Source organism: Neolamprologus brichardi, chromosome 14 (assembly GCF_056152115.1).
Source record: "Neolamprologus brichardi isolate AB-2024 chromosome 14, ASM5615211v1, whole genome shotgun sequence".
NCBI lineage: Eukaryota > Metazoa > Chordata > Actinopteri > Cichliformes > Cichlidae > Neolamprologus > Neolamprologus brichardi.
Window position 1 is genome coordinate 4,293,896 of NC_142117.1, and position 14,396 is coordinate 4,308,291.

Below are 14,396 nucleotides of genomic sequence, written 5' to 3' on the forward strand. Positions count from 1 at the left end.
AGCAAGTGGTGAAAAAAGTCAAATCGATTTGGTTTTAACTTTCAAACAGAGACCTTTGAGGGAAGAAGGTTGCTTTCATTTTCATGTCAGTGCTGGATTATAGTGTTCCTATTTATATGCATCTGTTTTCACAGTGGTTACATATGCTTTTTATCACATAGCACAGAGGTTTTATTAGAAGCCTTAAAGCTCTTTCCCACCACTCTGTGTTGTACGCATTTGTCGTTTCATAGACTCAACCAGTGCACATTGGGTTTTTTAGGCTGATTTTGCATTGCTACTTTCTTACTCCCATTCATTAAGTGTGGAAAGTTATTGTTACTGGTCCCAAAACTCATTCCTTCTGTCGGTCCTGAAAGTTTATTGTGAATTTGGAAAAAATGAGCGTTCAGATTTGTAACTGTGTCCTCGTGGAATCAACACAAACTTAAATTCGTTATGATCTCCTCTTTAAGGAGATTTCAGGTAACCCGGAGGCAGTTACTTCAGGCTGAATATTAGTACCCGCCCCCTGTGTTTGTGCCCAAGACAATGACTTAAAGCGGCATTAAAATTAGTAATTTGGACTAATTCTTTTGTGCTTTTTAATGTGTGTATTTGGTTCTGTGATACTAGTCTACTCAACTACTGTGTTCTTGTCTGTCTTGACCAGGACATTCTTGAAAATGAGAGGGTTTTTTTTAATCTAAAGACTTCATTTAAAGGGTTTTATTACCTTGGATAAATAATAAGGGTTAAATGTGAATAAATAAGTAAAAAAATCATGTTTACGATGATGTTTTCAGCTGAGAGTTAAAGGTTACGGTCAGGGAGATTTTAAACACTGCAGGTGATGATAAATGGAAACACTCTCTTACTTAACAGCACAGACATCCTGACTAACACGGTTGGTTTGCGAAGGAAAAAAAGTTACCGACGGACGTGAGAAGCAAAGCATTTACTGTCAGAGTGCAGATATCTTTGGACGAGAGGCTCATTTGCTGCTGTTTATCTTGCTCTCAAATTTCAAATTACCACTTCCTGTATACTCCAAATATTTCCTGCTAGTAACCATATCTGACACGAAATATTAAATTAAGCAAATAAGATAGAGAGCATCTCACTTACACTAAATGGATGCTCTTCTCAGTTGCAGCCCCCCTTTTACATCAAGTGCAGATATATTAAAAAGAAGGGTGTAATAGCCTCGCGCCTTTAAAAGATTCATACCAGCAGCATGAAAGGTCCTCATGGTTCATACTGGTGACAGTTCTCCCATTAATATAAACTCTGCATAATGTACCATTTGATGCATGCGGAGATCTGGGCCTTAGTTGTCGAGGGGAAAAAAGCACAAATATTTACAGATCACAAACTGCTGCCTTCAGGAAAGTCACAGCGTGAGAATAACAGAAGCCACCAGTAGCTGTGTGGCCGTGCCGAATACCAGCATCCATGAAGCATCTTATTACAGTGGTCATTGTTTGGCTGGGGGTGCAACAGTATTAACCCTTTAAGACCTACCATAGAACCAAGTCTGCCAGAGCTTATATTATATTTTTACATGCTGTGGAGCCATTTTTGGGAGCATTTCAAGTTGCTATACATCAATACAACCATTATAGCCTAAATTTTAATAATATGTATGCATTAAGTGCATAGTAATTACCTAAAATTGCAAAAAAAATGCAATAACCTACAAAAAAATTGAAAATCGTTTTTGTTTTTTAACATATATTTCTAGTTAGAGAAATTTAAGAGGCTTATCCCTCAAAACTGTAAATACAAAAAAGTTGCACAAAATAGTTTCCCACCACAGGAAATTTATTTTGAGTGTCTTCATAGTTTTATTTTTGAAATACACCAATTTTTATATACTGCAGGAAAAACGAAAATAAATATTATAATGCAAATTTGCAAAAAAGCAGCATATGCATCAAAATAAACTATTTCCAGCAGTGCAATATGAGTCCTAAGCATCCCAGAAACGACACAGAAAGTCATAAAGTCAAACATAACTTTTAAAAACACCAGTATAGGCTCATGAGGCCCTGATGGTAAAAAACTACATTTCCGCAAAATGACGTCATTTCCGGTTTCGGGCAGGACATGGCGGACGTGCAAAAGTTCGCGCTGATGGACGTAGGAAGTGTTATGAACAGCTGATCGGATCGGCAAAGCGTGTTTCTGGAATATTATGTTTTTGTTGCTGCAAGTGCTTTTTATGCAGTTTTTGCAAAGCTGTATGTGGAAGGAAACTGTGACCGAGGACAAGCTGATGGCATAAGATGTAAGTACAACTCCTCCGGTTTCATATGCAAAAAAAATTATTGCGCTAGCTTACGTGGTTGCAGAGCTACTGGGATTTAAAAATAGTTACGCAGAACAGAGCGTGCCACTCCGACCAGCTTTAAAGGGTTAAGTCGGCTGCTGGTGCACCACTAAACTAGATGCAAGTGGAACCTTTGAAACAGTAGAATAAGAAACAATAATCAGGAGTGAAACAAATTTCTTTATTATATATCCAGTACAATGCAAACGTTTTAGGAACATCAGATGTTTAGATCTTTAACCCTGCCTGAGTCAGAGCCCTCAACTGGGGATCTGACTCAAACAAGCACAGTCTGTACTTCCTGGTTCTGGCATTTTAAAGGAACCTTTCAGTCAAATAAAATATGTACAGGAGAGTTTTACTTTACTACAGGTAATATGCTTTATTCAGTGCTTGAGGAAGCAAAGCCTGAAATCTTAAAGAGCTACATTCAGCAACTAGAAAGTCTAGTCCTGAAACCCATCGCATAACACTCATCATTCATTGATGTCAGCAATATGGAGAGATTTCACAAAAGAATTAGGATCTCCTGGACACTTACAGCAACGGCTCTGCAAAAAGTACTTGACTACTGTGGGAGCCAAGTTAAGATAGTTCGTATGTTTTAGTATTTATATTTCGCTGTTGTTAAGCTTGTCTGTGTAATTAATAATTTAGGAAGTAAATGCATGTTTATGGTGGAACTAAAATTATTTTATTGCTGTGTTGGTTTGGTTACGTAGTACCATGAATACATGTGCCTTAGAGACTGGTGTTTATAGTAAAATCCGGGCATCACGGATGTATGCAAATTAGCGCATGCAGTGCGGGAGGGGGGAGAGAGAGAAAAAGAGTTAATACGGCATAAGCTATACGCGGCAGCAGGGTAGAACAGAGCCACACGGGTTTCCTACCGTAGTAGGTTATTTTGTTGAGGATAAGTTAAACCTGACCACTCATGTAAGATGCAAACTGTGGAATAAATTTTTTGTTACATCTTTTCACGTCGGAGTCCCGTGGAGTTCTTTTTCCTCTTCAAACTGACGTACGCGAGTGAAGCACGGGAAACTGGTCTCACGGCTTATACAACTACTGTGGACAAATGTACCTAGAAATAGTGTTGCTTTAAATGTATAAAGAGGTCATGCTTTCTATTTACTCCACTATATCTTACTTTTTTAAGGAAAAAAGAAGGAAAAAACTAGGAATTGCCCTTTCAATCCATTAGTCCAGTAAATATGTTTAACCTGTAAGTCCTACATCCAACCATGCAATCTAAAAGTTAAATGACTCTGATAATTAAAGACATCCCCCTTCAAACTACTCTGCTTGGGTAAGGTGCCTCCCTACTCCCCACTGTCAGCATTCCTGCACCATTTGGAACGTGCCACTGTGACTCCTTTTTACTCCAAATTTAGAAGATGAAGGGTTCAGATATGATGAGCATGACAACTGGAAGAGTTCAAGAAGCTGGAATGCAAATTTTAGGAAATATAAGCGTAGCAGGGAGCACCTAAAAGGTACACTGTGTGGAAGTGAAAGCAGTGACTGATAGTGTTGGGGAGTAACGGAATACATGTACCGCCGTTACGTATTTAAAATACAAAATATGAGTAACTGTATTCCGTTACAGTTACCGTTTAAAAAGGTGGTATTTAGAATACAGTTACTTTGTTGAAATAAATGGATTACACGGCGGTACTTCCCTGTTTCATATTGTGGCGGGTCAGGACTGTTTGGGTTTTGTTTGACAGCTACGTTCTGTTGTTCCAGGTGGCAGCGTTACGGTTGCCATGGTTACAGGGTGACGCTCTCTCTCTGCGTGTTTCCTGGGTGAGAGAGGCCTTTTTGTTGTTGTTGTGCTAAGCTAATAGGCAGAATGCTACAGGTATAGCTCTAAAGAATGTAGCATCATGGGCAGTGTAGTCCGTGCTGCAGGGAGAATGGACTGCCATACCCGTTATGTGTCTGTGAGCGAGGGAGGGAGAAAAAGGAAAAGTACGAGCTGTCATCGAGCAAAAACTGGAGCTGGAAGCATGTAAATATAATAATAACCACTGCAGCCAAGAAGAGAGCCTGACGAGCCCAGTTGTAAGTAAGCTATTAAGACTCGACTGTACACCGTGTTCGTGTTTTCCTCTGAAACAATAAGTTCTGTTGGAGCAGCCTTTCAACGCCTCTCTCTGTCTCTGCTAGCAAAGTTGACCCAGACAACAAAGTAAAGCTAGTTTTCAGCTACGAGCCCGACACAGAACCCACCGTATTAGCCAGAGGTCCCTTTACTACGGTTCGGAGCCGCGGACCTTCAGTAACAGTAATAAATCACAGCAATAGTACATTCATGTAGTTGTAAACAGCATGATAATATATTAAGTAATCCAAAGTATTCAGAATACGTTACTCTCATTGAGTAACGTAACGGAATACGTTACAGAATACATTTTGGGGCATGTAATCTGTAATCTGTAATGGAATACATTTTAAAAGTAACCTTCCCAACACTGGTGACTGAGAAACCAATCTGGTAAGTGGGGTGAACACTGAGGGATCGTTGGCATGTCCAAAATGCTCCAATGTTCCCAATCCACTTTGTGTCAACCTTTTGGGAGGAATTCACGTTGTAACACCTGGTGAATGATGGAAAAAGACAAAATAAAGACGTGGATGCTTCTCAATATATGATAAGGATCATCAGCGTGTACTAAAAACTAAAAGAGCTCGTTATCGTTGCTATATTTGTAGTTTCTACAAAACGATAGCAAACAAGGCTGTGATTTTACTGACACGGAGTCAAAAGCCTGTCATTTTCTGCTGAAAGTAATTACGCGTGATTTTAACAAAACACACAAATTGGGAACGTAATGACTGAATCTCAGTTGTTTCGCTGACGACCGTGATTGGATTTTTCTCTCCCATAGATACACGTGGAGCGGGTTACGTGGTTGCTATCGCTGCATTTGTGTTTGACAATTTTCACTGTGATTTTGTTAGAGGATGGCATGTAACATTTAGCAGCCATCTGGCACTGTAAGGATGTCATTATTCATTTTCTCTCTTCAAGTTCAATGAACTCTTGCAAAACTGCCAAAACTTACTAAAGACTTTTTTTCTTCTTCTTCTTTAGCAGGAGCTGTGGTGAAGCAGCCACCTGTTTGATGAATTATTAAAATGTGAAATGAGACAAAACACCAGGACACTTTTGATTTACGACAAGAACTTCTTTCACTTTCTTTTCTGTTTTCCTCGCAACGATCTCCCCTGACTATGTGACTCAATAAACTCGTGGCTTTCAATAAGAGACAATCAGGGCCACTAGCAACCCATTCCCAACCCACCGTCTCCATTAGTCTGCAGCGAGCATATTTCATATTTTAATTAACTGAGTCAATGAAGGTATTCCTCTTGAGGGCGTCGTGTCGAGGGTGTGGTACAAACGAGCCCAAAAAAATAAGAGAGGAGAGATTCTGACACAAAACAGTGGGGTGAGAGAGTGATGGGCTGTCAGGTGGGAGTGTGGTCTTAATCATTGATCCCAAGCAGGCAGCAAAATGAGAACAAAGGCCACTAAAATATTCATTAAAACCTGTTCTGAGCTCGTCGTGTGAGAAAGCAATAGAGAGAGGAGTTGAGAGAGAGACACTGTTAGGAGTAATGAGAGGAGGTTAGCTTTTTAACATCTCATTACTGGAGTCCACCGGCTCCCGCAGAGACGGGAAGATAGAGACTCTGTCACTGAGCTCTGTAATTTGAACCCAGATCATATCGCACCCCCGAGATGTCACCGTGATAGGATCTCCTTCACAGACGTCTCGCTCTGTAACCAGAATCACCGCGTGCCCCACCGGCCCTGCTGCCAATGACTGGATCTCTTCCAGTAGGAAATCAAATAAAAAAAAACTTGTGTATTTGAAATGATAATGGCGAGCTTTCTGTGCAACGAGGGGAAGGGTGTATTTTCCCCTTTCCAAAAAACATGAGAAGCATTTCAGGGCTGATGAGCTTGAAAGATGCACCACGCTGGGCAGAGAGAATCAAACAAGCGCTGCGTGTGTGCATTTACAGTATGTGCATACCTGAAAACCCAGGTTTGTGTAGCAGTGAGTGTTACGTGTGTGTTGTGCTGCTGGCCACCTGCTCGCTGTTATTGCCGCTTCCCTTTTATCTCCCCCACTTTTTCTCTATCCTTGACGGGGCCACAGAGCAGGTCCGTTTCTCTCCCCAGCACACGCATTTCTCCTCAAACAGCAGCCAAAATGTTGACTTGGACGAATGCTTACCATTTTTTCTTTTTACTTTCAGTGCATGAAAGTGGAAAAGTGTGCAAAAAAAAAGAAAAAGCAAAGAAGTGAAAAAGAATTCAGGCAGGTAAAAATAGTAGCATATATTTGGAGCGAGGAAAAAACAAACAAACGTACAAACCCACAGCGGTGGTTAAACAATATTAAATTTTGACTTCTTCTTTCGACTGAATTGAGGCAGACAGATGCTTTGTGCCACTCCTGAGCCGTGGGGTAAGGGCCTTTTGAAGAAGTGCCAGTGAACATCACACAGAGGTTCTCATTTTCCCTCCCTCTGCCTCTGCCTCGCGTGCTCGTGTTTACTCGAGGGCAAATATGTGAGGGAATATGTGAACTCACGGGCCGCGCTGCTGTTTCGCTTACATGTTGCAGACGCTGATGAATAAGTCAATGGCTACCGAAGGCTGGTCATCGCATCTTTGCACTTTTGCAGCCTCGAGTGTCTGTTAGAGATGCTGTAATTGAATGTGCTGCAGTTTGAAAGGTGTCTTTGACTACAGGTCAGAGAGGTGCACACTACTTGGCTCTTTGTGTCACTCTCTACAATGAGTGGAGGGTGTGGGAGTCAGCTAAAATCCACTGTTTGTGGCTTCAGAGGAGAATGACATGTGAGCAAATAAATCCACTGTACTGGCCTGCGTTTAAAAGGAAAATGGCACCCTACCTCCCCTGCTGTTCCTCCTTGGAGTAACCTTGCAATTTATTTCATGGCTCTCACAAACAACAGATTCAGATCCATCGCTCTGGTCACACTCTGTAAAATGCTGGATTCTACATCCCAGTATTAGGCTTGAAATCTGTTCCCTTCAAAATAAATAAATAACTAAAATAACTAGATGTGCATCAGTGTCAGCAAATCTCTTATTAAACTGTGTATTAAGTAGAGAGTAATGTACCAAACATTCAGGTAATGCTAGCAGGCCTTTTATTTTTAGCCTGAGCTGACTTTCATCGATTAAAATGACAAATATGGCTGCTTTCAGACTATATGAGCTCTAGTTAATTACCATGAAGTCCATTAGGAATGTTGCCTGGTAATGTTCTGTCTGTGTATCTGTGATAGAAAAAGGAAGAAGCAGAAGAAAAACACTGTCTGTAAGTGTCTGTGATGAGTTCCTGTTAGGATGCCTGGGTCGTTGACCCAGGGTTTTGAGTTTATTGTATTATTTATCTTTTCTATTCTTTGGTTTCTCCGTTAGAGTTTTGTCTTATGGTTTGTCTCTGTGTAATCCTTAGTTGCTGTCTCCCCTGTCTGCTATATCCCCGTGTCCAGTCAGTGTCTGTGTCTGCCCTGGTCCCACGTCTCTGTTCCCTCTGTTGCAGTGCGCGTGTTAGTCTGTGTCTTTAGTTCAGTCTGTGTCATGTTTCCTGTTTTATTTTGAAGGTCCTTGTCTGATGTTAATGTATCTGGTTTCGCTTCCCCTTGTCTTGTTAGGCCTGTATTGCCCCAGCTGTGTTTCTCTCCTGTTACCCAGTCCCTGATTGCTTCCTCTGTGTATTTTAGCCCTGTGCATGTGTCACGATCTACCGTTTATCTAGCTGTGTGTTCTGTCAGTCTTCCGGTGTAAGTTTATTTTGATATTTCCAGTTATGTTATATTTGAGTTTAACATTAAAGCTGTTTTGAGTTCAAGTTTGCCTCCGAGTGTCTGCACCTTGGGTCCTATTCCTGTCTGCACACAGCCGTTCCATAACAGTTCCAGCTGAAAACTGAAGCTCATGGCATCCTATGGTTTACACAAGGCAGAATTTCCTGGTTACACTGTTATTCCTATTCATTCATTCATATTTGTTGTTTCACTTTCACAAAATCAGAAGTATTTAAACAGTCAGTTTAAAATGTCCCAATTCTCAATATGTGCATTTGTCATTTATACATTTAAATGTTCAGCAAAATGGACATAAGCAATGCTCAGTTGGCACTAAGAGGGTCAAAGTGTGCCAAGAAAATGCCCCTCAAACCATTACACCGGTACCAGTCTGAACTGCAGGTGGGATCCATGCTTCCAAGCCGTTCATGCCACATTCCTGCCATCCAAATGTCACATAAGCACATTTTCACGGTAGGATAAGACCAGCTTTGGTTTTCTGTTGACTACATTTTAGTGAACACTTGCAAACTGTTACTTCAGTTTGCTGTTCTTAGCTGACAGGATTAGCACCGTGACCATGTCATCGGCTGATATTTGTTAAGTAGACATGCGGTGTATAATTTGCCCTTTTAACACAGAATTTGTTAAGATCCAAGATTTTCTGTCACTAAAATATATCAGGTTCTGAGGTGCTACATAAAATACAGCTTTGCAATGTTAATTACAGGAAGCTCTTTTTGCGCTCATTTGAAACTTGACCGCCAGCTAGTAATTCTTGCTATGTATCATCAAATTTGACATTCAGTTTCCTTGGTGACAGATACCATTGCGAGCTACGCATGCATTTCCAAAGGCCAACATTCACTGTTGCACTTATGTTCATGTTATTGGTTTTGGAACAACTCCTGACACACATCTGTGGATGCAACGCTTTCTTCCTGCAACTTTGATTCATTTTACTTTCAAGCCAATTTGTTCCTTAGATTCAATTTCAGCACACTGACTGCTGGTCAGTTTCAATCCATTTGGTGCTATCTCCAATAATTAGGCCTTGCATTAACCATGCCTCCCTACAGAGTCTTTCCTTCCTCTTCCACCACCTCATCTGAACAGGAAGCACAAGCGCTTTCAAATGAGATCAGAGCTTTTGAGATTTAGATTCTTGATGATATTAACTATTAACCTGGCTCACGCGTCCCTTCCTCTCTACGACTCGAGCAGTCGATGCCTAAGTGGGTGATTGGCCTCCGGGCAGCAGAATCCATGCATGGCCGAAATTAAATTCGTGAGCCGCAGATGACTTTGCTGACCTTCCGGCTTCCTGAGTTTAGTGGAAATGATTGCCACATGCAGCGAGTGCTAATTAACCACCCTCAAAGCACTCCACTAATCATTCTGATCTCTGTAGAGATTATGAGAGGGACAGTGCGTTGCTTTTCACCTGTACGGATGGATATATACATTAGGTCTCTCAAAAGAGGCAATGCATTTTATTTGTGTTAAATAATACGCAGCCAGGAGAAACATCCTGTTTTGTCATTTCCTTTTTCAGAAAGGGAAATGGCATAAAAACTACTTACTCCACCATGAAATAACCTTTACAGATACTGATCTGAGCTTTTCTTCCTACCAGTAGAGACACATTTGCCTCCAGATTATGTATGAACAGCTTCCATTTCGGCATTGTGTGACCTGAACCATGTTCTACTCCAAGAAAAGCTCAAAGGTTGAGCCACAGCACTAATGCCAATATCAGCGTTTCTTAAAAATGCTTTGGGCACAATGATAATTATCTGTGTGAATGAAGGTGGAATTAAATTTCCCTTTTTCTTATATTGTTTGTTGCTTCTCGAGTTTTGGGTTTTCAGTACAGAAGAACATAAGAATTGCAGATAATAATGAGGTCAACATGGAATATAGGGCTTTGGATTTGACGTCACACCGCAAGGTATTGTGGGAGCGCGGCGCCATTTTCCTGGGCCACGAATCGTCGGAAGGACAACTGCATGAAACATGCTTGAAAGCAGCTCAAAAGAAAACGGACGGTATAGAGACCGATTGCGTCCGGAGGTGAAGTGGCGGTACTTGCAAAAAATAGAGTGCATCGCAAATGTGGACGCCTATGAAATACACCAGTGGAGTAGAGACCCAGACGACTTACCGCTATCGTCCTACCCCGTAGCTTGTTTGTGGAGTCAGAGCATACACAGCGAACCAGTTTCGTAATTACAAATCGCTGGAGGCGCACATCCAGTTTACTAATGGCTGGGTGCAAACTGTGAGTACGTCGTCATTCAAACCAAGGTAAGTCAGCTGGAGTGCGCCGAGTATAATAGCCACTGTCCACCCCTCACCACAATTAATGTTATACATTTATCAATGAATTGCAAAAATCTCGTTGTCATATTATGTCTCCATAATTGTAAAGTAGATGCAAACTACTACATTGATAATCCGGTTAGATATTACTTAAAACCCTTTGGTTGGGGTGGGGGTGGTGTTTACCTCCGACTAGCGCTCTCTGTTGTTGTCGTTGCGTTTGCCGTCTGTGACGGTCAGAATGTGAAGTTCGTATTTCGGAGTGCCCCATGTGCAGCGTTGGTACCCAGTCTGGATTTGTTTGGCTTCCCTACAGTTGTGCGAAAGAATTAGCGAATCTTTACACAGCATGTCTGCAAAGTCACTCAATACGATGTTTGTTCGCAATTTCTATAACCTCCGAGTGCATCAACAATAAAATTATTAAGCTATAAAGAGTGACATGAACATATATTGAACTTATTGGAATGAAAATGTCTGGAGCACCAACAGATATTTGGAGATGGAAGCGAACTGGATATCAGCTCGTCTCACGGCGGCTATCCAGGCTAGATGCCTTCTTTGGGTAAGGTCCGCTATATGAGCTGCCTCATGTTGCTTCCAGGTTGGGAAAGCATAAAAAGACAAACCATTCTCAAGCTTTTTCCCTTGCCAGTCGTGCGATCGAACATTACAGCCGACCACACAGCAAGAACGAACTGTAGCTGATGTGTGTGCTTTCGCTCCTCTTTCGCTTGAGCTTTGTTCGGCCCAGGGAGATGGCGCCTCAACCAAAAATCCTAACCACGCTTCCCTTTCGTGACATCACGCTCCAAAGCGTACCAGGGGTACCAGGGGTCAGCAACCTTTAACACCGAAAGAGCCATTGTGGGTGCCGCACCTGAGCGGCACCCACAGTCACGCCTCGCCGCCTTTACGTCTGTGCTGTTGTGTTGGTGTGCGTCGGGCTGTGAGCTGAAAAGTTACAGCCGGCTGTATGCGTCAGCAACCGTGTGTGAAAAGTGGTCAATAAAGAGAAGCTGTAAAGCGTGTTCATGCAAAAATCGTCGGGTCTGCCGTGATATGTTTACAATGGGACTTCTGCTCCTGAACCTCTGCACACAGCGTCTGCAGATCGGGGCTGTACGAAGTCACTTTCATCTTTACGCAGGACTGTAAGCTGTCGTCTGTGAGGCGTGAGCGGTGTTTGTTTTTAACTTAGTTCACGGTGGAGAACAGCTGCCGACATAATGTGGATCCGAAGATCCATAATTGGCCTACCTGGGGTTGAAAGTCTCGATAAATGCACAGCGTTTCTGCGGGTACACCGGCTTCCGCGAGTGTGACGCTTATTTTGAGTGATGAAAAAAAAAAATAGAATATAATTTTATTTTTATATTTCAATATCACAATAATCTTCCAATTTAGAACTACAAGTTAAAAAAGAACTAACATAAATAAAATACACTTCAGCTAAATACTTCTAATTTATTTTCCCAAACCACGCGGAGCCGCAGTATAAGGACAAAAGAGCCGCATGCAGCTCTGGAGCCGCAGGTTGCCGACCCCTGCCCTGTACAAAGTGTCATAAAGAGCAAACAACACCGACTACATATGGAGATGGGGAGGTTAAATGCTGTTCCCTGATTTATTACTTTGAGGGAAAACAGAATTTTTATACCTAAAAGGAAAACATGTACATTTATTTGGTACGTCTTCAGATATGTTAAATTCTGTGTGTATGTTAAGCACAACAATTAAAAATAACAAGAAAAAAGAAACAAAGAAAAAAAAGAAGAAAGAAACAACTTTCGCGTCCTTTCAGTTTTGATGTGTTACCACGGCTTTATTTGTCCTTCTGTGCATCATTAAAGTGACTTAACTGTGTCCACTGAGAGCAAATGAAAATCTGTTGCTTCTGTGGTTTGACACAAACAAACATTGTTATAATTGTTGCATCTATTGTAAAGTAACACAAAGCTTGTAAGCTTTATCGCTATGGATACCTGGGTATGTTCATATTTGCATCAATACACACTGCAAGTCTGCGTCTCTGCTAAAGGGAACATACTTTGGTGGGCATTCAGACTAAACTCTGTACTGCAAACGTAAATCTTTGCATTCAGCTCTATAAGGAAGTAAAGCCTTTGAGGTGTGAGGGGCGGGGCCTGAGCTTGTCCACTGTGTAAACCAATTAAAAAGCAAAACTGAAAAACATCAGTGCTTTATGATTATTTATAAAACTGATATCACTGCAGTAGCTATAGACATTTGGAGAGAAAAAAAAAGCTAAAGCAGTAATCTTTATTTATTGCAGTGTTTTGTAGATTTATATAATTTAAAAGAGCATCAGTCTGACCTAGTAAGCAGGTAACTACCAACAGCAGTATTTTCAGCACTCATAAAGTGGGAAGTTAACATCTTAAGCACGCACACCTAACCCTAAATGCGATCTCCTCCCTTTTGACCCACATCTGGGGGCGTTGGTGCTTAAGAGGTTGAGTGTGTAAAGTAGGTACCAAGTGTTTGTCCCTAAAGCAGTCGCGACCACATAATTATCCAGTTTTCTCTGAATCCTTTGCCCAGCCTGGTGAAGGTCCCGTTGAAAACGTAACGTTTATTCACAGACACTCATTTTTCACAGAAAAGTCACAAAGTAAAACTAAAACTAAATAAAAAAACAAAAGGAACATCAATAGAAGATTAAACAGAAACATTTGAGTCGGCTAAATGGAGCTGGAGTGGTGAACTGGTCCTGAGCCTTGGAGAACGACAGGCTTTGTCTCCCCTGTTCTTCAGTCTCGTACGAGGGAAAACGAATAGGTTTTGAGCTTGAGTGAAGACAGCAAGCAGCAGTTGATATATATAATCTATGTTCAGCCTTGGATGGGATTTCTGTTAAGGGTGCCATCATTTTAACTGGGAACCTTAGTGCTGTTCTTAGTCTTTCTTTCAGCTCTCTGTTGTACTTCTACTCCCGTCAAAGGCTCATTGACTAGGATGAATCTATGAATCTGCTTTGTGTGTCAAACATATAGTCCAGTCATACCTGTACTCAGAAGACTTTTACCAAATATGCATACATACATGCTCCTTAGAATTTTAGTCCTAAAATGAATAAAGTTTTAAAAAAGGTGGTTGTGCTGAGAACAAGCTAAAAGTCTCTCTCTCTCTCTTTAAATGAAGATAAACATTCACTGTGATATCGGCACTGTGGGAGCTGAAAGTCCTGAGCCAAGTGTTTCCCAGCTGAGGTACAAATGGCAGAACAAAGTCTCATGTGCTTACCTGAATGTGGCCTTGAGGATCTGTCCAGAGGTGCTCTCTTTGGTGTGGTTGTTGTATCCGTAGAAAAGGTCTCCAAACACCGTCTGGTTGGCGGGGATATCAAGCACTTCTCCACAGTCTATTCCCTCAGTGCAAGCCTCAGACAGCGGCAGGCACGACCTCCCGTCTGGACCGCGTTTGTAGTCTTCGATGCACCTACAGCAAACAGGGATTAAAGTCATTTACCCGATCCACGGATTTCCTTTTGTTTTCCTTTCAACACTGACTGTCGGTTTAATTACTGACTCGATTGTCTGTTTGCTTTCAGGTTTTCTGCTCAGGCATTTTCCTTTTGATTATATTGTAGTTATTGAGTGTGCAGACAACAAATGTTTATTATTCTTGAAAATAAAAAAATGTTTACACTGAAAAACTGAACAAAGTTGAAGTAAACAACAACAACAACAATAATAATCTGACACATCTGTAGACAAACCTTTAATAACTACCTTTTAATTCTATTAAAAAGTAGATAAGTATATTAAATTAAAAACACATTAACTTTACCTAAACTTTGATCTATTAAAAAATTCATTGGAGGCCTTTTTGATGTTTACTTAGATTTAATTCTCCACAATCTGTGTGCAATCTA

General features: G+C 41.2%; 1 protein-coding gene across 6 annotated transcripts in view; it reads right to left on the reverse strand.

Moving 5' to 3' along the window:
* Nucleotides 1-14,396, reverse strand: part of astn1 (astrotactin 1) — a 559,446-nt gene that overhangs the window by 261,469 nt on the left and 283,581 nt on the right. For all 6 annotated transcript variants that reach the window (XM_087850671.1, XM_087850667.1, XM_087850670.1 and 3 more), the window contains one exon: nt 13,766-13,960. In XM_087850671.1, the coding sequence (XP_087706797.1) occupies nt 13,766-13,960 (195 nt within the window). The remainder of the gene's footprint in view (nt 1-13,765; nt 13,961-14,396) is intronic.